The sequence below is a fragment of the Mustela nivalis genome, assembly GCF_964662115.1.
Source record: "Mustela nivalis genome assembly, chromosome: 7".
Taxonomy (NCBI): Eukaryota; Metazoa; Chordata; class Mammalia; order Carnivora; family Mustelidae; genus Mustela; species Mustela nivalis.
In genome coordinates, this window is record NC_139026.1 from 46,520,920 (window position 1) to 46,545,817 (window position 24,898).

The 24,898-nt window shown below is 39.6% G+C and overlaps 1 protein-coding gene across 5 annotated transcripts in view; it reads right to left on the reverse strand.

Annotated features, from left to right (window-relative positions):
• MYRFL (myelin regulatory factor like) overlaps positions 1-24,898 on the reverse strand; it is a 125,424-nt gene that overhangs the window by 80,299 nt on the left and 20,227 nt on the right. For all 5 annotated transcript variants that reach the window (XM_082742868.1, XM_082742867.1, XM_082742866.1 and 2 more), the window contains exon 2: positions 11,736-11,826. In XM_082742868.1, the coding sequence (XP_082598994.1) occupies positions 11,736-11,826 (91 nt within the window). The remainder of the gene's footprint in view (positions 1-11,735; positions 11,827-24,898) is intronic.

Genomic DNA, 24,898 nt, shown 5'->3' on the forward strand with positions numbered 1-24,898 from the left:
GAGAAGAAGAGAATTGCTGGTTTTTATTATAAACCATACACACACAGTACCATTTGACTTCTTAAATTCTGCACATGTCACTTCTGTAGAGCTACAAATTAAATTTTGTGATTGACTCTGTGATATCGCAATTCCACATTCAAGATTCTAGGCAGTTGTTTACATTTACATTAGTGGTACCACTGGAATTCAGTAATAATAAAATCTAAAAATCACAAGTAATTTATCAACTCACTCAAGAAATATGGCATGGCCTATTGTATATAGGAATGCATGCATGGAAAATCAAAGGTCCCTTAGTTGAGTGACAGCAACATGTGTTATGGTTTCAAAGTGATGATTTTGAAAAATTTTTTAAAGACTTATTTATTTTAGAGAGAGAGAGAGAGAGAGAGAGTGTGTGTGCATGCATGCGTGCGAGTGGGGGAGGGGCAGAGGAAGAGGGAGAGAAATCCTCAAGCAGACTTCCTGCTAAGCACAGAACCCAATAAGGAGCTTGATTCCAGGACCCTGAGATCCTGAGCCAAAAATCAAGAGTCAGATGCTTAACTGACTGAACCACCCAGGCACCCCAAGATCTTGAAATTTTTAATGCTTTCCTTGCAGTTTACTGTTCGTTCTAAAACTCACCACAGCTACTCCTTTATTTCATTGAATTCCATGCTCAATGCATTTTACAGTTTTGAAAGAAACTCTGCAGTTCTTTTCAGGGAATTTGAAGGAAGAATTAATGATAGCTACCTTTGAAACTGAGCAAATTGTTAAAAAAATAAAGGCAATTAACTTTATGGAAGACACTCTTATTTGGGACTATTTATGAACAGGTAATCTCCTCATTACTCACAATTACATCAGGAATCCCAGTCATGCATATTTGACTGTTTTTGGTCTTCGTGCTCTGAATTTGTCTATTATGCCAAAGGGATTTCCATGAAGTGGACCTGGAAAGTAAGAGAACCATGGGTCACTCCTTGAGTGGCCATCTCTGTCTCTCCTTCCATAGGAAATAGTTGTAATAATCAAGAGATTCTTAGCTACGGATAAAAAATGAATAGTTTGCCTTCTAAACTCTCTCTCAGATATAGAACTTGTTACTGTGTTTGGGAGGATAAATGGATAAATATGGTCTCCTGGGTTGAATGCCATGCAACCAAAAGCGGGAATGCCATATAGACTCTTGTTCCCAGCTGGTTAAGATATATGTATATCCATGACAGCTGCTTGCTGTGCCCAAAGCAGCCAATATTTCTTTCAGATAGCACTCAGACTTGACCAAGTTGTCGTTGAGTGCCTACCATATGCTCACGACTATACTAGGCACTATGTAGGACATAACAGTATTAAGACATGGGCTTCGTGTGAATACCCAGCAGGGACTATTCACAATTCAACAGTCCAATCCTGAGTTTTCTTTGATGACTCCCCCGGTGCCTTCACACACCAACTGTACCTTCTCCAAAGTTCTATTGCACAGTGAGCTCAACTCATCAACACAGTGCTTGGTATAGAGTTGGTACTTAATAAATACAAATTACTGCTTTGTTACACTATATATGGCCATTAAGTATGTTACATATATAAATTCGTATATTAAAAAATTGCTTTCCTGGGGGCACCTGGGTGGCTCAGTGGGTTAAAGCCTCTGCCTTCGGCTCAGGTCATGATCCCAGCGTCCTGGGATCGAGCCCCACATCGGGCTCTCTGCTCAGCAGGGAGCCTGCTTCCTCCTCTCTCTCTGCTTACTTGTAATCTCTGTCTGTCAAATAAATAAATAAAATCTTTAAAAAAAAAAATTTAAAAAATTGCTTTCCTGACCATCTAATCTAAAATAATAGTCTTCCCCCACCCCTCTTCCTACTCCCTTACCTTATGTTTATTTTTTTTTTTCATCTTACTGAATGACTTTATACTATATGCCATTGTCTTTCTCTTCGCACTAGGGCAGCATGACAGCAGTGGAGAACCAAGAGCCGAGGGATGGGAGCGTCTCACCCCAGCAGAAGGCAATAAGGAAATGCATTGTCTTTTGGGAATTTAAAAACAATACTTACACCTACAAAAAGTCAGTGTGCTTTTATTCTCGCCATGCTCCACCAACTTAGAAAAAAATGCCTGGGTGCTCTGCCAGGGCAGGGTGCTTCCTACCCACTGCCCTTGGTAAACTATTAGCAGGGATTTCATCTGTTTTGTTCACAGATTACTCCATCACGCAACTGTAGAAATGGTTGTTATTGAAAATAATTTCTCCAATTTCTCATGAATATAATTTATCCTCCCATGTGAACATCTGCATTAAGAACATATCTTAATACTGTGTGTGCGTGCACACGTGTGTGTGTCCTGCACAGTGTCTCAGTGGTGAGCATGTTGTAGGCACACAATAAACACTTGATCAAGCTTGGTTAGGGTTTGTACCCACCGCCTGAAAGTTAGGATGAGAAAGGGACTTGGCAGAAATGTTGTCAGTGGATAACGTAGCCCAAGAAAATAAGTTCATGACAGGACAGAGGAAGCAAGATGCCACCCCACACTTCCAGTCCTTTATTGGCAAACTGCAAGGACCCTGAGCCTCCCACAGGAGGAAGATGGGAGCCAGCCACTCTTGTCTGTTGCTTTAGAAATAGATAAACTTTTATGGAGAACCGACTCTGGTCCAAGCACCAAGCTCACCCTTTGCATGTGTTATCTCATGTAATCTCAACTACCACCATGGGGAAAGGTACTACTATTGTCCCTATTCCATAGGCAATGGAACTAAGGCTTCATGAGGTTTCATAACTTAACCAAGATTATTCATCTGGCAACTAGTCAAGCTGGAATTAAATGGTCTCCTACCAGAATTAATGCTCTAAAAAACATAGTAATTTAAACAGACTCTCCTAATCAAACTAATTACTATAGGTAATTTTCCACAAATATCTTTAGAACCAAGATGTCACCAGTAATGTCTCAGCCCAGGGTTCTGCTTAGCCTTCCTCCTACAGCATCAGTTTGAACCCAGGAGTCAAACTGGTCAATGAACTCACACAGCCTTTAACAAGCTCTTCTCACAGAACTACCCGTGTTACCTCATCCCTTTCGCAACACCACAGTAAAGAGCTTATCAGCCCCGCTCCATTGGTGACAGAACAAAAGCGCGCAGCTGGTCATTGACTCCTAGTTCATTTTGCTGTCCAACCCCAATAAGCCAAGTCTTAAGTAAAACCCAGAATAAGCTCAACCAGTAGAATAAATAAAATAAAACCTGCAGTGGATGCCTCACTGACCTAATGTGTCTTTAAGTTCCATCTCCTGTGAAGTCACCCATTCAAACCTGTGGATCAATGTCACCCCAGTGTCCTCAGCTGGTTAGTTCCCTCTTACTCCACAGGTAGGATCCCAAGGCCATCCTAAAGCTCAGTATGACATGACCTTCCCTGAGCACACTTACTCAAACTAAACCAACTTATTTGGTTTGGAACATAGGAGCTGATGGGGAAGGAGGCATGTTTGTGTGACCAAAAGCAGGGCTTCTCAAACTATAATGCGCATGCGCATTCTGTGGGGGTGCTTAGTTAAAATGCAGAGTCTGATTCAGCTTTTCTGAGGGAAGGTCTGAGATGTTACATTTCTAGCTTCCGGGTCAGGCTAGTGCTGCTCCCTGATGCACACTTCGAGTAAAGAAAGGAAGCCAGTGAACCTCTGGGCATTTTTGAGGGAAATAAAATTCACTGTTTTAAAATTCCCTAGTCTCTTTTCTGGAGTCTTCCTTCTCTAGACACACACACACACACACACACACACACACACACACACTTCTTATCCTTTTCCCCTGCAACCTCCAGGGTTCTATGCTATCCGCTAAATATCTAAATCCACCTTGCTTCAAGAATGGCTCTCCATATTTAGACATTTCCCAGTAGGTCCACCAGGGCTTACCTGTTTACCCAGTAGGTAACTGGCTGGCTAACCTAGGGAAATCAGAGGACTTCAGCCTGCTGCTCCTGGGCAGACAGCTGCCCTGGACTCTGCTACACAAGGAAACAAAGGGTTAAGGGCAATATTCAGAACATTTCACATGCTGACAGGACTTCCCCTTAGGTCAATACACCAATTAGAGTCACACAGAAAGATGAGAAAGTCTGAGGGGTGTATCCCAATGGTCATGCATGGATACCTCCCTCCCAAAGGAGGTCCAAGGCCAAATAAATTTGAGAAAAACTGTATACCATTTCTCTTCTCCAGTTGTATATTAGCATAACAAAGTCTCTGAAAAGTCCTGCAGTAAAGTTCATTTAGTTTTGTTTAAGTCAGTTACTCATAAGCTTATTCACTCACCATGGAACTTTTGGTTTCCCCCCAAACAGCAACTCATGGGACCAATTTTCCATAGCACATCTAGGGGCATCTGTTTTACAGCGCCAACAATTCCATTTTTTAATATATTTGAGATGTGAAAATCTCCCTATGAGATTCAAACTGACTCTCATCAATTTTGCAGCCTCGTGGTCTCTTAGATCGTTTCAGCAAGGAGCCATCACTGATATTTTTTTAAAAGCACAATTCACAGTAATACAGTAGAGGGGAAGTGACTTAAGACTGGTCATAAACTTAGGTGTGAATCCTAGCCCTGTTGCTGATTAGCTGTGCACTGACGCAAGAAAACCTACATCTCAGGGCCGCTAGGAGGAATGCAACTAACCTGAAAAAAAAAGAGCCAGGTGTTTAGAAATAGTCAACACTTAGAGTATTTGAATGGTTTGTACAGATGTAACGATCACTGAGCCAGCTGAAGAGCCCCATGGGCGTGGACGGACCGGAGCTGTTTCCGCTCATTTTTGCTCAAACTGCTATCACAGCCTCACTTAATTGCATGCACCTGAGTGGTTTTTATCAAGCAATGTCCGATTATCTGATTACCAGACTTTTCTTGAATGGGCATGTACTCTGACCATCTTTGCAAACTGGCTTAGACCCAGGGTCACATCCTTTGTCAGATCATTTTAGATACATTGAATGTATTTCCCTGAGGTTCACATTCCTCCCAAATACCACCTAATTAATCTAAAAGCTGCATAGAGAGGAAAGGTCATATGTAGAGCCAGGCACATTTGGATCCCAGCTGTGCCATTTACTGACCTACGGAAAGTTACTTTACTATCTTTGTACCTCCCTATTTATAAAACATAGATGATACTGTGTTTGTTTGGCAAATTTGTTCAGAGAATGAAATGTGTAAAATCAGATATGTAATTATATAAATGAATGTGTAAAAACTGTGAAGAACATTGCCCAACACTTGATAAATGATCAACAATATTAACTCCCTCCTCTACCTCTCTTATACCCAACCACCCCGAAGGTAGAGAATGAATTTGGTTGGGCAAATCCACAGTGATAGCCTCTAAGGAGATAATTCCGGCCCTATAGGAAAGACCATGATTATCATGGAAACTACAACTGTATGGCAGATTTCAGCCTTTCCAGATAAGAAGACAAATTCTTCGAATGAGACTTTTGTTCATGTCTCCCCACCAAACAGCTAAAAATTCTTTCTGTGACTTGTAAAAGTGATCCAAATGATTAAACAGAACTCTGGTACAATCAGCTATACCTTCTCTTAAGGAGCAGTTACATGGAAGAGAGATTAGACAACTTCTGGCAGATTGTTTTCAGGCCAGAGATGATAAGGATACATACTGCCCACTCTTTCCACAGGAATTCACACCAGTGGTTTGGATGGAGCGAAAGGGAATGTGAGGGAAGGTACAGGGGCAATTAGTGTCTGAGTTCAGCCCACACAGTGCCTAGAGCAGAAGAGCCAACTCAGAGTGTAGGCTCATACATCAGGCTACCCACTAGCTATGTGTGTGTTTGTGTTTAACTAGCTTTCAAAATGCTGAGCTTCCCTTCATCCTGTGGTCATTTGACAAGGATGTTCTTGTCATCAAAGAGTGGCAAGAGACAGGTACCAGAAATATCCACAAATGGGTTTCCTCATTGCTGAGATTCAGGTCTGGTTTCACTCTTTCATGGGGGCATGTACACATATACCAAAATAGGCTCAATAACAAAATGGAGATGACAGAGAAAGGTCAGTGAACTTGAAGACAGATCAACAGAAATTATCCAGTTAGAATACCAGAGAGAAAAATGATTGAAAATAAATCAACTAAGACTCAGGGAACTATGCACAGTATCAAAGGTCTAGCATTTGTATCACTGGAGTCTTAAAAAGAGGTAAGAAAGACACTGGTACAGAAAAATAAATGTGAAGAAATAATAGCTGAAAACTTTCCATATGTACTAAAAATTATAAATTTACAAACTCAAAAACAATATAATCCCAAACAATATAATCTCAAAGAAAACTATGCCTAGCAGTGACTGGGTGGCTCAGTTGATCTGGTGTCTGACTCGTAATGTGGGCTCAGGTCATGATCTCGGGGTCATGGCGTTAAGCCCAAAGTCAGACTCCATGCTCAGTGCAGAGTCTTCTTGTCCCTCTCCCACCCCCCTCTGACCCTCCCCTTGCTCGTGCATGTGTGCAACCACACTCTCCTTCTCAAATAAAAAAATAAAATCTTAAAAAAAATAAATGCATAGAGTTTGGGGCATACAACAGTCTCAATTTGCAGGTGACATCACTGTAAACACAGAAAATCCCCAAAAATCTATTTAAAAAGCTCTTAAAACTAATAAATGACTTCATTAAGATTGCAAAACCCAAGTTTAATTTATAAATATCATACTATTTTTATATGTTGGCAGTAAATAATTGGAACCTAAAATTTGTGTGGGGGGCGATTATTATTTGCAATAGCTCAAAGAGAAAAATGAAATATTTAGATAAATGTCTAACAAAATTTGTGTAACATTTACATGCTGCTATCTATATTACACTGATGAAAGATATCAAAGAAGGACTAAAAAAAAGGAGAGATATACCATGTCGATGGACTGGAAGATTCAATTTTGCTAAGATATCAGTTCTCTGCATATAGATCTCTGGACTTAGCACAATCCTAATCAAAATTTTAGCACGATTGCACAGATATCAATAAGCTAATCATAATATTGGGAAATCAAAGGAACAAATAACCAAAACAGTTTTGAAAAAAGACAAACTTGGAGCATTTACACTATCTGATTTCAAGACTTCTAATAAAAGGACAATAGTCAAGATAGTGTAGTATTGGTAAAATGACAAGCACATAGATCAATAGAACAGTAGAGAATCTAGATACAGATCTATACAAATATGGTCAACTGGTTTTTTACTACAGTGTAAAATTAATTTAATTTAATAACTTTTCTAAGTTATTCAACAAATAAATCTGGATAATTGGACATCCATACACAAAGAAGTTAGTCTCAACCTATAACTCAAACTTCATACAAAAATTAATTCAAAATGGATCATAGGCCTAAATGTAAAGTGTAAGACTTTAAAACTTTTAGAAGAAAACAGAAGAAAATTGGGGGAAGCTTAGATTAGGCAATATCTATATTTCTTAGATATAAAGCATAAACTATGTTGGAAAAGATAAGTTGCACATTGTCAAAATTATAAACTTTTGTTCTGGCAAAGATGCTGTTAAAAATGAAAATTTAAGTTACAGACTGGGAGAAAATACTCGCATATCACATACCTAGCAAAGTTCTTATATCCAGAATATTAAACAATTCTCTAAACTTGCCCAATTTTGCCCCAAAGGGCAAAAAATTTGAACAGAAATTATACCAAAGAAAATGCAAAAATAGCAAACAAACACACAAAATGATATTCAACATCATTAGTCATTAGGAAAACACAAGTTAAAACACAATGAGATACCACTGCAGAATGGCTTTTTGTTGTAGAATGGCTATAATAAAATTTTCTAAACTGATAAAACCAAGAACTGGCAATGAAGAGAAGAAACCAGATGTCATATACACTGCTAGTGGTAATGGAAAATGGTATGGCTGCTCTAGAAAATTTGGCAATTTCTATAAAGTTAAGCTTATACTTAAAATATCACCCATCAGACTTCATTCCAAATATTACCCTCAGATTCTCATGAGGAAAAACAGATTTTCCTCCATGGTCAGGAAGAAGACAGGAATGTCCACTCTCATCATTACTATTTAACATAGTATTAGAAGTCTTAGCCTCAGCAATCAGACAACAAAAAGAAATAAAAGACATCCAAATTGGCAAGGAAGAAGTCAAACTGTCAATATTTGCAGATGACATGATACTCTATGCAGGAAAACCTGAACAAAAAGTTGCTAGAACTGACACAGGAATTCCCTAAAACTGTAGGATAGAAAATCAACAGAGAGAAATCTGTTGCATTTTTATACGTGAATAATAAAGCAGCAGAAAAAGAAATGAAGGAATCAATCCCATTTACAATCTCACCAGAAACAGTAAGATACCTAGGAGTACACCTAACCAAATAAGCAAAAGATCTATACTCTGAAAACTATAGACCACTTAGGAAAGAAATTGAAGAGGACACAAAGAAATGGAAAAATATTCCATGCTCATGGATTAGAAAAACAAACATTGTTAAAATGTCTATACTACCCAAAATGATCTACACATTTAATGCAAACTCTATCAAAATAACACCAGCATTTTTCACAGAGCTAGATGTTCACAATCCTAAAATTTGTATGGAACCACAAAAGACCCTGAATAGCCAAAGCAATTCTGAAAAAGAAAAGCAAAGCTGGAGATATCATGATTCCAGATTTCCAGCTATATTATAAAGCTGTAGTCATCAAGACAGTATGGTACTGGCACAAAAAGACACATAGATCCATTAAACAGAACAGAAAAACCCCAAAATGAACCCATAATTATATGGTCAATGAATCATCAACAAAACCGAAAGAATACACAACGGGAAAAAGAGAGTCTCTTCAACAAACGGTGTTGGGAAAACAGGACAGCAACATGCAGAAGAATGAAACCAGACCACTTGGTTACACCATACACAAAAATAAATTCAAAATGGACAAAAGACCTAAATGTGAGACAAGAAAACATCAAACTCCTATAAGAGAACATTGACCTCGGCTGTAGCAACTTCTTACTAGACACATCTCAGGAAATAAGGGAAACAAAAGCAAAAATGAACCACTGAGTCTTCATCAAGCTAAAAAAATAAAAATAAAAATAAAAAACTTCTGCACAGTGAAGGAAACAATCAACAAAACTAAAAGGATGCCTATGGAATAAGAGAAGATATTTACAAATCATATTATTTGATAAAGGGTGGGTATCCAAAATCTATGAAGAACTTATCAAATAAAGCACCCCAAAATAAATAATCCAGTTAAAAAATGGGTAGAAAAAGAGAGTCTGGGTGGTTCAGTCAGTTGCGCTTCTGGCTGTTGATATCAGCTCAGATCATGAATTGAGCCCTGCGTTGGGCTCTGCACTCAGTGGGGAGTCTGCTTGAAGATTCTGTCCCTCTGCCCCTCCCCCAACTCATGCATATGTGCTCTCGCTCTCTCTCTCTCTTTCAAATAAATAAGTATTTAAAAAAGAATGAAGGGGAAGGAAGAAGGAAAAGAAGGAAGGGAGAGAAGGAGAGAAGGAGGAAAGGAAGGAAGAGGAAAGAAGAAATGGGCAAAAGACACAAATAGACATTTTTCCAAAGAAGACACCAGATGGCTAACAGACACATGAAAAGATGCTCAACATCACTCATCAGGGAAATACAAATCAAAACCACAATGAGATACCATTTCACACCAGTCAGAATGGCTAAAATTAATAGCACAGGAAACAACACATGTCGGTGAAGATGCAGAGGAAAGAGAACCTTCTTACACTGTTGGTGGGAATGCAAACTGCAGCAGCCACTCTGGAAAACAGCATGGAGGTTCCTCAAAAAGTTAAAAGTAGAAGAATCCTATTACCCAATAATTGCACTATGGGGTATTTACCCAAAGGATACAGAAATACACATTTGAAGGGACATATGCATGCCGATGTTTATAGCAGCATGATCAACAATAGCCAAAATGTGGCGTGTGTGTGTGTGTGTGTGTGTGTGTGTGTGTACATGCAATGGAACATTAAACAGCCATGAAAAAATGAAATCTTGCCATTTGCAATGATATGGATGGAGCTAGAGTATATTATCCTAGTTAAAGAAGTCAGTCAGAGAAAGACAAATACTATATGATTTCACTTATATGTGGAATTTAGGAAACAAAGAAGATGAACATATGGGAAGGGGAAAAAAGAGAGAGAGGGAAGCAAACCATAAGAGACTTTTCTAAAAGATAGAAAACAAGCTGAAGTTTGATGGAGGGAGGTGGGTGGGGGATGGCCTAAATGGGTGATGGGTATTAGGGATGGCACTTTATGATGAACACTTCTTATGATGTAAGTGATGAAGCACTAAATTCTACTCCTGAAATCAATACACACTAAATGTTAACCAACTAGAATTTAAATAAAAATTTTGAATAAATAAATTAATAAATATTACTCTCAGAAATTAAAACTCTTGATCACATTAAAAACCTGGGCATTAATATTTATAGAAGCTATTCATAATGGCCCAAAACTGGAAATACTCTGAATGTCCTTGAATGGGCAACTGAATAAACAAACTGAATTATAAGCATTCAACAGGGTCTTTCCCAGCAATAAAAAGGAATGAACTATTGATCAAAGACTTTAGGCTTAGTGAAAGAAACCAGACTAAAAATGGTTTATCCCATAGATTTCATTTATGTGACATTCAAGAAAAGCAAAACTATAGGAACAGAGAACTGATCAACAGTCACTAGGAGGTGGGGTTGATCACTAAGGGGAAGCATAAGGGAAGTGTCTCAGGTGAGGGAACTATTGTTTGTGCTAGTCCTGGTAGTAGTTCTACAAGCCTATGAACTTGTCAAAACTTGCGGAACTATATACAGGATAAAAATTGAATGTTACTGTATGTAAATTAAAAATTAAAGCTGGAGTAGTTATGTTAATATCAGAATATAAGAGCAGAAATCAACAAAACACAAAACAGAAAAACAACTAGGAATATACATTTAATCAAAATCTGGATCTTCAAAAAGGTTAGGAAAACTGATAAACCTCTCGCCAGAGGGATCAAGAAGAAAAAGACACAAATTACTGGGATGCCTGGGTGGCTCAGTAGGTTAAAGCCTCTGCCTTCAGCTCAGGTCATGATCCCAAGGTTCTGGGATCAAGCCCTGCATGGGGCTCTCTGCTCAGCAGGGAGCCTGCTTCCCTTCCTCCCTCTCTGCCTGCCTCTCTGCCTACTTGTGATCTCTGTCTGTCAAATAAATAAGTAAAATCTTAAAAAAAAAAAAAAGACACAAATTACTGATATTAAGAACAAAACGATTATCACTATAGATTCTACAGATGTTAAAAGTATAATAAGAGCATATGATGAGCAACTTTATGTTAGTGAATTTGACAACTTAGATGAAATCAATAAATTCACCGGAAGATATAAACTGCCCAAGCTGATAAGTACCGACAGATAACCCGAATAACCCCGTATCTATTAAAGATACTGAATTGGAAGGGGAGGACCTTCGTATAAAGAAAATTCCAGGGACAGCAGACTTCACTCAGAAAAACTGCCAGTGATTTACAGAAGAAACAATACCAACTCCATCCATGTCCTTTTGGAAAATAGAATAGGAGGAAACAATTTCTAGTTCATTTAATTATTTTATAACTTTTAAAACATCAAATAGAAAGCAGTGCTTTCATTACTTACAAGATCCCCAGATCAAAATCATTGCCCAAGAATTCCTCCAGCAGACTTGTATCCAGCACTGGGTTCTCCAGAGTGTCACTGGGCCCCTGAGCTGCAAAGACAAATTAAAAATGTTCAGATTCATGAAGATTTCAGAATTGCTAATATCTAAAAACATTGACATGCCTGTACCCAAGAATTTTAAAGCAATGAAACAGTATAATACATTTATTGAGAGTATAATCTTTCTTCCATTCAAATAGTTCTTTAGAAGTCTCTTTAGAGTCTTCTTCATGTAATGAGCACCGAGTGTTATAGAAGGCTGATGAATCATTGCCCTCTACCTCTGAAACTAATAATACATTATATGTTAATTAATTGAATTTAAATTTTTTAAAAAAGGAACTCTCTTTAGATACTACTCTCCTCCAGCAACCTTCCCTAAGTCTGGTTTAGGTGCCCTTTTTTATGTGCTTCCACTAACAGCCTATGCTTTGTTTTATGCACTTTATAATTGCTTGCCTTTGTGTTTGTTTCTCCACTTAAAGTCTTTAAGAGCAGGGACTATGTCCTTCTTACAGTAACCATAAGAATCTATGGTATAAAAAAGGCAGCAATAAACATTTGTGGATGGATGGATGGATGGATGGTTCATTGGATGGATAGTTGGATGGAAGGAAGGATGGATGGTTGGTGAGTTGGTTTGTTGGTTGGACAGATTATTTCCAGTTAAGTTCATCGAGAAGTATCTTGCTTCACATTTTTGTTAAACTTCCCAAAATGTAACACAATATTTTTGTCCTTTTTCTTGGTTTGAAAAAAATAAAAATAAACTTACTGGTTTCTTTCTGATCATAATAAAGATTAGAATTTAAAAAGAATAAAAAGTATATAACATAGGAATATATAATAATGAGGACAAAATAATATTTGTTTGTAGATAACATGACCCTATACCTAGCATACTCAGGAGAAATAATTGGCAGCAATTAGAAATGATCAGAAAATTCAACAGAGTAGCTGATCAAAACGAAATATAAAAAAAATTTCTTTATATATAAAAGTAACCAATCAACAATTACAATAAATATAACGAAGAGGATTCTATTCAAAATGACAAAAAAGTATAAAATACCTAAATACATATTTAGGGATAAGATTTTTTTTTAAAGCTAAAAAAACTTCTCTGAGGGGTCATAAGAAGAGATGTGAATAAATGGAAAGACATTGATCTTAGACTAAAAGACTAAAATGTCATAAAACTTTTACTAGATAATTGTTTAGAATATCTGCCAAACCCACATATTCATTATCTGAGAACTTTCCCCTTGTGAAAATGGTCTCCAGCAGCCATATTTGTAACACAGCCTCTACAGGCACCCAAATCAGGGAGACCCGATCCACTGGTTGACCAGGGACCAATCCAATCGTTTCTCCTAAGAATCTCAACTAGACTTTAGAGTTGGTTGTTAAAATGAAGTCATGTAATAACAAGGTGAGCTAGAGTGATAGTTTAAATATTTCCAACACATTAACCCAGGTCCTTCTTGATTTTTTTTTATCCTTACTGAAGCCTGGTTGTTCAATTTTCATTTCAATTACATGACTTACCTTTTGAATTGGTGTGTGTGTGTTATCTGTAATTAAATAATATCCAAGTGAAAGTGTTCTGAAATTCTTCTGGAAAAATAAATAGCCAAAAATCACCAGAAAATTATGGAGGAGGAGGTAAATACTAAGAAATATACACAAGGACACATCAAAGGATGTAGGATATATCTGGGATATATCAAGAAATATCACATATACATGTAATGTATAAGGACTTTTAGTACACGCTAAACAAATCCTTTGATGCCTGTGAGAAAAGGTTTATTAAATAAAATAATGGGAAAAATTGGCTAGACAAATGAGGGAAAAAATCTGGATTATTTTCCTACTTCCACACCAAAACTCCAGAAAGAGCAAGATTTCAACATAAATAAATAAAACCATAGAAAGAAAATGTGAGTTAAAATATTTTTATGATCTTGGGATAAAGGTTTTTCCCAAGCATGGCACAAAAGCCAAAAACTATAAAGCAAAATATTGATAAATTTCACTTTCTACATTTTTTTGAGGAGAAAAGAATTCTTAACATTTTATTTTGAAATAATTTCAAACCTAAAGAGAAGCTACAGGAATTTAAAGGAACTCACTTTTGCCCTGCACTCATATTCACCAATTATTAACTTTGTGGGTTTTTTCCCAGGCATGATCTAAATATATACTAAATATATACACTTCAATTCTCTACCCCTCACACAAATATCCCTCATGTAATCCAATGCTTTGTGTTCTTCCTAGGGGCACATTCAGATCATGGCACTAGTTACAGGAGAGCCATTTTACATTTAACTTTTGGCTTTATATCTCATTCATTAAAATAAATTTTTAAAAATCTTGAGCCCCTCCCAAATGGGAAAAACTAATGGATGCCAGAGATAGACAGATGAGAGGGAGGAAGAAAGAGAAGAGGACAGAAAGAGCAGAGAGATCACCAACTCTTTTCAGTTATATAAACTAAGAGGGAAATGGATGGAAGATACTCTTAAATGTTGTGATGGTCAGAATTAACCTGAGTGGAGTTTAGTCTCAAGCAAGACTCTGAAGAAAGGATAGGATGGAGATGAGCTGGATAAGACCCCTCCATTCTTTCATTGATTCAACAAATATTTATTAAGCACCGTACCAAGTACACGCCAAACACTGTACAAGGTTCTGGGGACACAACAGAGAGGGGGGAAAAAAAGGAAAATTCCCTCAGGGGGACTGAATTCTACGGGAGGGAAGGAGGCACCAGTGGGGATGGGGGAGGACAGAGGTGACATGTGAGAAACAATAAATAAACAGGATTTTTTTTCACATGAAAATGAAACAGAGGTATAAGAGGCTGCAGGGAGAAAGAGCTCCTTTTGATTGGGGCAGCTTCTTCAGAAAAGGGCCAGCCATGCAGAGATAGGGCAACCCATGCCGGCTGTGGGAAACAGTAGGGGCAAGAGAACAGGGGCTGTTTGAGAAACAAACAATTTCAGGGTGGCGAAGGCATTGGGAGGAGGTAGGAGAGGCTGGTCAGAGCCATGGGAAGCTTTTGGAAAGTGACATGATATGTTTTACATTTTTAAAAGTTTTGTTCTGTATAGCCACTTTGACAAACAGTATGGAGGTTCTTCAAAAAATTAAAAATGTGAAAAAAAATTAAAAATGCAAATACCACATGATCCAGCAATTCCACTACTGGTTATTTACTTAAGCAATATAAAAACATTAATTTGAAAAGACATATGCATCCCTGTGTTTATTGCAGCATTATTTACAATATCCAAGATATGGAAGCAACCTAAGTGTCCATCAGTAGATGAATGGATAAAGAAGATGTGGTATATAGCTACAACAGAATATTACACAGCCATAAAAAAGGATGGGATTGTGCCACTGGTGACAACATGGATGGACCCAGAGGGCATGATGCTAAGTGAAATAAGTCACACTGAGAAGGACAAACACCACATGGTTTTACCATGTGTGGAACCTAAAAAAAAAATGAATAAACAAAAAGAAAAAATGAAAAAGTTTATTCTGGTTGCTTAATGGAAAAGGACTATAAAGGGATAACAGAAGGGAGATGAATTCGAATGCCATCCCTATGCAGAGGGTGTTTGGATTTCTTACTCTGAGCTAAGCCAAAGGAGAGGCGCTTTACCTGACTCATTAATCCTCATGACAGCCCTAGGAGGTAGACACTAGTATCCCCAGTTTAGAGAAAGCAAAGTGATTACACAGGTTAACTTGCCTGCCCAGGGTCTCACAGCTAGTAAGTGATATGCAAGGAAACCAAGCAGGCTGCCCTGATTCCTGAGCACGTGCTCACTCCCCTCCCCACCATCACTGCCCATCTCATGTTCCAGCAGCTGACAGGACTGACTAGCTTCTACTTCTTCTTTGGGCTTTGGTCAAGCTGATTGCTAAGAGAAGCAGATGGAGGGAATAGTCTGTTTATTATTCCACTGAAACCCCTGCTGGTGTTCCATCTGCTTTATAGAAACATGCATGCACACACATGTACACATGCCCACGAGTATGCATGTGTACACACACATGCGTGAGCACACATGCACAAACACACACACACACACTGCTGCAGACAAAAATCAGAGGTGGCCCACAGATGCTAAGACCTGACCAATGTATCACTTGCTTTACATCACCCAGCCTCCCCCACCACCATCTGCAGGCAGAGATAGATGGTCCACAGCTCCCAGGACCTGCCCCAAGTGGCATGTCCAAACACCTTCATGAACAAGGAGAGAGGTTCCCCGCAGTAACCAGCTTTCTCTAGGACTCCAAAATCACATCTGTGCCTTCCAGACTCAAAGGAAATTATTCAACAAGATAAATCCGTAGTGTCAGATAAAATTGTTTTCAGGAGGCTTTATACACACAGGGAAACTCTTAAACGACTGTTAAAATAAATCTCATGCTTTTAAAAATAATCACTTTGCTATAAATGTCCCAAACACTTATTTACTACACCCAACCGTGCAGAGATGGCATTGTTGGGCACCCCACCCCCGCTGTCGGCGAGGCTTGGTTTCAAGCTTTGATCCCACCCTGTTCTACACTTTTATTTTCTGGCTGTCATCGTCTTGCTCAGAACAGGGGAAGCTGCCAGGCCTCCTGGGAGTGTGAGAGAACTACCCCCTTTTTCACTCTCAGAAAAGCCTTCTTCATCTTAGTTCTCTCCTCCCCTTCTAGGCTCAGGACAGCTGCCACATGGTTGGCCTTGGGCAGACAAGAAAAAAGCACACAGAGGATCAATCCACCAGAGAGTACTACAGACAAATCCAAGTCAAATCCACAGGACCTACTAATAGACATACATATACCTTTGGGGAAACAATGCTCCCCAAAGGTGTGTGTAGGGAACATACAGCAAGGCCCTTCCTTTCATTACTCTTGCTTCTTCCACCCACCTGCCCGTCGACCACCTACCAGTCCTTTCTTGTTACCATCGGATAGGCTCTGTTCCTATATCACTTTCCTCAACCCAGATGCCCTCTGTTCCTTCCTTTATCAACTCTCACCTTTTGTCACACAGCATCACCACCTAGAGTATTCAGACAACGGCCAAGATGACAAAAATCTGTCGGTAACAATAACTCTAGGATTTTAAAAGAGTTTAAAAAGCAGCAGTGAGGATCCCCCAATGGCTGGCCTTTGGATTTAAACATAAAGATAGTTTCCCTCTGATACACCAGTGTTCATGAGAAATCCGAGCAGAAATGTTCATCAATATTCCAAAGAAGGAGGAGGAGGAGAAGAAGAGAAGACAGAAGAGAGGAGGAGAAACCAAACACCCTTTCTCTCGTATGTTAAGATTATTTTGTATTGAAAAATAAGACTGGAATTTAAATCTAATGTTAGTGTTTAGAGCCACAGCCAATTCAGAGTTAGATGAGTAAAGATGACATTTCCAATCATTAATTCACTAAATGTTTCATTCATTCATTCAACATTTACTTAGTATCCACTATATGTTCAGGAATAAAATAAGAGATGAGTTCACAACCCAGGAAGAGAGACAAGAACATCGGCTAGAGTAGGACATGGCGTTAAGCGTTAGGATGGTTGTAGATAGAAATACCGTGTGGCCTGTTAGGCTGGCCAGAGTGGGGTGGTGGTGGCAAGGACTCCTTGCAGGTGATACACTTCAGAAGGAATTTTCAAGGATGAGTAGATAGTTATCAAGAAAAAAATTCTAAGAACAGAAAAGAACATGTGCAAATGAACCTTAAAACTCAGCAGCAGGACTCCTGTGGAAATGTGCCACTAGTGTGGCAAGAGCCACGTGAAGAACGTGTCTGAGAATGAGAACAGTGCCTGTTGTGGCCTCCAGTGAGAGCTGGATGCACTTCTGTTTCAACCACAGTAGCAACTGTGGGATGTGTGTCTGTCTCTCTCTACTGAACTCCAAGCTTCTCTAGGGGAAAGACTGCCTCTTTTTGTACACATCCTAGAACAAGGCCTAATTGTTAGGCCTAATTATTCAATAAATATTTCATCTGTTGAATAAGTATTAGAATTTGAATGGATAAATGGAATTATGAATAGTGCAAGGTGTTATCTAGAGAAATTAGCAGACACCAGATCACAAAGGTTCATAGGCATCAAGATAAGGAATTCATCTTGAAAGTTATGGAGACATTGGAACATTTTCATCACATGGATAACATGATGAGGTTTATAGTTGTAAAAGGCCATCCTGCTTGCTCTTGGGAGATTAGACTGAAGTTGAACAAGACTAGAGCAAAGAAACTAGTCAAGGATATGGCAACATGAGCCTTCCCTCATTACTCAACACACAAGCAAAAGGTCCCTGCTATAGACCAGGCAGAGTGCGAAGTGCTGACACACAAAGACAAAGAAGACTTAATAGTTAAAGGTCTTGGTTCTTCAACTAGGCCCAGGTTCAAATATGGCTCTAGATTTGTGCCACCAGCTGTGCAACCTGGGGCAAATTCTCTAGGCTCTCTGTGCCTCAATTCCCTTATCTATAGAGTATAATAAGAGCATCAACCTTACAGAGTTATTGTGAAGATGAAATGAGATAATGCATTTAAGATATTTAGTATAGTTCCTAGCTCAATAACTACCACCCTTTGTCATTCCTATCTGTGTTCATAGACCAGTCAGAAGTTCATAGACCAGTCAGAAAGCCTGACATAAACACATACCATTGCATTGTGATAGGACAACAAAGATGTACACGGGGCATTAAGGGTCACCTAAATGACCCAACAGGAGCAAAAGGGAGCCAGGAAAGCTCCAGGAACAGAGGTCCATGAGGCCAGAATAGTCAGCAAGGACAGATCCCTGGGTCATGAAGGCCATGAAGCTCAGAGACAGTGCAGGGGAGGTGGAGGCAAGAAGGTAGAAGAAAGCACAGTGATTTGGAACCAATTTGTATAAGCTTGTGCACATCTCTTCCCCATGCCATATTTAGTGTTTTCATGTTAGCAACTTGAAACCAGCCATAGAGGGTGTATTTACACCATGGAAATTGGCAAACACTACAAATTGGGATTTCTTTCCCCCCAAGAGTTGGTTGTTGAACATTCACCAGCACATCACTGAATGTGGGTGGTATTTGAGAGGAGATGCCTACTAGACTCTGTGATGGGATGGAAGGAATCTAGGCAAGTCACTAGTCCCTGTTTTAGCATGATGATTGGTGGGAGGTTGTACTGGTGCCTTGAGATAAGAAAAATGAGAGAGTCGGGTGAGGAGCAAGAGAAGGAGCGTGAGGATTTTATCTGCTCTGGCTGGTATCATGTCCTCCTGTTTTTGCACTTAGACAAAAAGGAGCACCAGGGCCCTGTTCCCAAGAGGAACTCCACCTAATGACCTGGAAGTCTGGGAATCTCCCCAGTTCTTCTTGTACAGGTAAGCCTACGTTAATCCAGGAAGAATCTAATCAGTTCTTTAAAACCACAGTGAACATGACCCATTGTTGGTAATAGTGACCAAATTAAAAGACTGTCTCTGGACTTTAACATGATATGAATCACCTGAAATTTATGTCCCCGATAATCAAAAGATAAAACGAAAATTAACCTTTATTCAACTTGAGTAAAGAAAGTTCAAGCACATTGTGTAACAGGAGGGCAACGCCCATGTAGGTTTTCCAGAACTGTCACAGGTGCAAAATTCTAGAAAGGATTGTTAAAAACTTGGCTACTGGACTCTTAAGAGCAGCAGAAGACATCGAAGAGACTGCCTGCACTTCATTTCCTGGCCTGTTCTGCTTTCCAACTACCAGATTCGGAGACTCTCCGTGGAAATGGGTCTCTTGATTTCAGTGAGACACTTGCTATAAAATTGTTGCAAATTTTGCTAACAAAATTGCTAATTAATTCATTCAACATTTAATTAATATTTGATGAAGTGTCTATGTGCTAGCCACCAGGATACAATAGTGAGCAACACTCGATCTTACCCTCAAGGTAGGGGAAGGGCACAGAAAAAGACCAGGCAGTGCCAATATAGTGTGATAAGTCAGACCCAAGGAGCAGGGCTTCCATCTGATTTGAGGGAGGCAGTCAAGGATGATTATATTTGTCAATGAGATGGAGAAAGGCAGAGGAAATTGCATTAGAATTAGGAGAATATATACCTGGGAAAACAATTATATCCCAAAATGCTAACCTGGAGAAAAATCCTAAAATTTAGTATGAAATGCCTCTGCTCTCCTCCTTGTCAATAATGTTATTTGTGATTTTTATTTTATTTTCAGTGTTCCAAGATTAATTGTTAATGCAACATACCAAGTGCTCCATGCGATATGGGCCCTTCTTAATACCCACCACCAGGCTCACCCCAAACCCAACCCCCTCCCCTCCAAAATCCTCAGTTTGTTTCTCAGAGTCCACAGTCTCTCATGGTTCGTCCCCCCCACCTCCAATTTCCCCCCACTCACTTCTCTTCTCCATCTCCCAATGTCCTCTGTGTTACTCCTTATACTCCACAAGTAAGCAAAACCATATAATATTTGACTCTCTATCTGCTTGACTTATTTCACTCAGCATTATTTCACTCCAGTCCTGTCCATGTTGATACAAAAGTTGGGTATTCATCCTTTCTGATGGAGGCATAATACTCCATTGTATATATGGACCCAATCTTCTTAATCCATTGGTCTGTTGAAGGGCATCTTGGCTCTTTCCACAGTTTGGCAACTGTGGCCACTGCTGCTATGAACATTGGGGTACAGATGACCCTTCTTTTCATAACTGTATCTTTGGGGTAAATACCCAGTAGTGCAATTGCAGAGTCATAGGGTAGCTCTATTTTTAATTTCTTAAGGAATCTCCACTGCTTTCTAAAGTGTCTGCAACAACTTGCATTCCCACCAATGGTGTAAGAGGGTTCCCTTTTCTCCACATCCTCTCCAACACTTGCTGTTTACTGTCTTGTTGATTTTGGCCATTCTAACTGGTATAAGGTGGTATCTCAATGTGGTTTTGATTTGAATCTCCCGGATGGCTAATGATGATGGACATTTTTTCATGTATCTGTTAGCCATTTGTATGTCTTCTTTGGAGAAGTGTCTGTTCATGTCTTCCAACCATTTTTTGATGTGATTATCTGTTTTTTGTTTTTGTTTTTGTTTTGTTTTGTTTTGTTTTTAGAAGAATAAGGAAGGCAAACTGGTCAAGTATACAGATGGCCTGAAGGATACAGGCAGGGAGTGATATGTTTTGAAAGAGTTGGGTCTAATCTCAGGCTGACTGGGTTGATGGCTAACTCTGACAAGAGGACATTTAGCACATTAAGTGTTTAGCTCTACATTAACTTTTTAAATTAACGTAAACAGGAGATGGGGAAACTTGGTTTATGAGTGAATAGGGATACAGACAAAGGTCTTTTAGTTGGGCCATCATGAGGAAGTATCGGGAAGACAAAGAAACTAATGTAGAATTATACTAATAAAATCACTGAGTACAGAACTAGGATTGTAAGGCCCTCTTCCTCTATGCATATATCTTACCTTGATGACCCGGGCTCCACACCTTCAGAGGAATGTTGACAAATAGGGTGTCTAGGGGAGATCCAGCAGAGTGGGAAAGACTCACCAGTCAAGTCACACAAAAGATGGTCAATGGAGAAGAACAATAACAATACTTGGTAAGTCTGTTGAGCACTTTTTATGGACCAGTATTGTGCTAAGGATTTTACATTTCATTCTCATTTGACTTGCAAAATAATTTTATTCTATCAGATAGGTACTATTATCATCTCCATTTCTCAGAAAACCAAATGTCCTTAGCCTGCTTAAGCAACTTACTCAAGTTATAATAAGCACAATTGTTCTTACACGGGCTCCGGTGTTTTCTACTCTCCCATAATATATGTGTTCTTGAACAAACTTGCTTTCTGCAAAATCATGCAAAAGCATGAAGGAAAGTAGGGTTGGGGCAAACAACTCAAAAACTAATGAAAAACAATAACATTCATGGTAAAAATGTAAAGGACATGTCAAAGGTATTATTAATATTGTTATGTGCTTCAGCAAATACAGAAATTTTCCCTTTATAGAAAAGAAGATGGAAGGCATTGCAAAAAAGAGTTATAGCTGCTGAATTATGAAGACAAGGGGAGAAAGAGGAGGAACTTGATACTTGATTGTGATACCTGATTTAAATCAATTACATTAGAGCCTACCCTTCCTGAGCTCAGGACTCTCCTCCTCTCTCAGAATAGAAAGCTTTTGCCAGCAGAAAAGAAGGTGGCTGGACCACTACTGAGAAGGCAGCTGATGGTGTCTGCCATATACAACTTAAAAATGTAGTAGATCTATGACCTTTCAGCATCAACGTTATGACAGTTCCAGATGAATGTGTCCAATTTGCTTTTTCACAGACTCAGGAACCACTCAGTGTAAATAATAAATGATTGTTGATTGGTTCAGTACCTTTGGACCGCTGCCCTTATGGCAATTTGCACAGTTTCTCGGTGAATAATGTAAACTTTTGCATGGATTTAAAGTAGGAGGGGGAAATGGTCGGTCTATTGCCCCCATGTAACCTCGATTTTCATGTCATATTTCAATGTTTAATTAATTGGTTATCAAGTTCACACTTCTTCTCCTTTCAAATTAATGATCTGGAATATAAATTAAGCAAGATACTCTGGCTTTTCTGGGAATCTGGGAACCCAGTTTTCCAGGAGCTGTAAAACCTTACAGCCGAGCTTCCTCCCAGCCCTTCAACATGAGGATGAAACTTTTATGCTTTGTGCCCTTTCTCTTCACTAACATATACTAAGGTTAATATACACAGGGAAATGAATAAAACACAATCAACTGCATGTTAACCAATATTAATTTTTAACTGTGGAAGAGAAATTTGGCAAACAGAAGCTTACAACCTTTCTTTCAAGTGGTATAGGAACACATCAAGAAATCTCATTTATTTTATGTTCAAAATTGTTGAAGAATTATTGCTCTGGTTTGGTCTCTTAGCAGCTCTAATTTCACCAAGGGCCAAAAAAGAGGAAGAAGAAGGAAGAAGGGAAAGTATGAAGAGGAAAACACCCCAGAGGACGGAGAGCTAAAGGGTGGCTATCTACCCATAAGCTTACCAGGTGGTTTGGATCCTCTGGAATGTACAATGTTGAATATGAAATCGATGCCCCCAGTGGGTAGACCCTGCATGGCACATATTCAAGGAAATGTGCCACAGAAGCTGCCCACCCTGTGGCTCTGAAGAGCACCCGTCCTGCCTCAGCAGTGCCTTCCTGTCCTGCCAAGCCAGGTAGATAGAGGGTTAGGGAGGGGAAGGCAGCCCAACAGGACACTGACCGAGGACTGGGTCATCTGTGACTGTGGGATGAAGACTCAGATCTTCTTGGATGTGAGAAATAATGGACGGAAATCCAACAGACTTGGAAGAAGACCTGGCTTGGGGCTTTTATTTATTGATTTGATAAATGGGTTGGAGTGATGACTATGCATCAGCCCCTGGCCGCTTAGGCCAAAGGAATGAATGAGACATAGTTCCTTCCTTCCAGTTGTCTGTGGGAGGGAGACCCAGAAAAGGCAATATATGCCATTTCAAGGCATGTATTTCATGATGAAGTGGAAAGTACTAGGAATGTGCAGAAGCCCCAAGGGAATGATGCGAAAGCAGAGACCTCCATCGTCAACAGCAATTAGCCAGGTGAGCAGGGCAGAGAAGGGCGATCCAGAAGCAGGAGCTTCATATAACATGAAGGCAAGGAAAAGCATGAGATCTGGAGAACTGCCACCAGGCCAACTTGAGATAAATTCTAGTTCTGCTGAACTTCCCTGGGCCTGTTTCCTTATCTGGCGGGGGGGGGGGGGGGTAGGGGGTTGTTACCACCTTAGTGCATGGCTCACAGACTAAATGTGATGTGTAATCCTGACAGGTTCCTGAACCTGCTGACAGGTTCACCCGAGATCAAACTACTCAGGCCTCTCTGAACTTTCCAACAAGGCCTACTTTCATGTTTCTGTCCGCATTGTCCAATTGTAGCAAGAATCCTGATGGTAAGTTTAACCAGAATCACCCATCCTCCAGATCTGATCACCCTTGACATCTAATCAGGTTCCTCAACCTCACCTTGCCCCAGGAGACGGCGGGTCACCCTAGCCTGCTTCCAGCAAGAATTCTGTTAGGCTAGTCTAGCTAGAATCCCTCTCTTACCCTGCTCCTGGGCTAGACAGTCCCACTTGCCCACACAGAGTTGAGCCCAGTCTCTCTTCCCCATTGCAAATTTCCATCACAGTGGTCACTAGACCCATCTTGATAGTCCCTCCCTTGAATAAAGTCATCCTTACCAGGCTTTAACAAGTATCACCAATTTTTTCTTCAACACTACTAGTGCTCAGCACATAATAAATGTTCTTTCCCTTCTTAATCCTTCTCTGCAACTCGTCCTCACACCCCAAACACATGACTCAGAACAATAGATCAATCACTGCAGTCAAGGCAGATCAGATCATCAAAGCAGGGGGTTAAGTGAAGGCCCAAATGATAGGAACTTACTGGCCCTGTTCTGGAAAGTGGGTGCAGTGAGGTAGCCAGAGGCGAGTTTGTGGGAGATTAACATGGTGACTGGGGATAGGTGAGGGAGAGGAAGATAAAAGGGAGGAGATTTTCCAAAGGCTGGCTATGTTTACTGAAGTATTAGTCTGACTTCTACCCTAGAATATGGAAGCCAATGAGCCAAGCCAAGTGTTACCTCTTTCTCCTTGAAGGGGTATCCAGAGGGAAAGAGCTTTGGACTTGGGATGAGAAGATAAAGGTTTTGTCACCACCACTGGCATTTACCAGGGTGGTTTTAGACATATCTTTCAACTTCTTTGAGGCTCCATTTCTTTCATCTGTAAAATGCCTTCCTCTCAGGATTGCAAGAGGGACCAATGAGTGACAGAAATGAGAGTTTGTGAAATGTCAAATGCCATCAACAAATATAATACAACTGGATGAGTGAGAGGAAAACCTTGAAGATGGGTAAGGAATGAACTGGCAAAATAAAACAATGTCAAAATTGGTGGTTAAGGGGCGCCTGGGTAGCTTAGTGGGTTAAAGCTTCTGCCTTCCGCTCAGGTCATGATCCCAGGG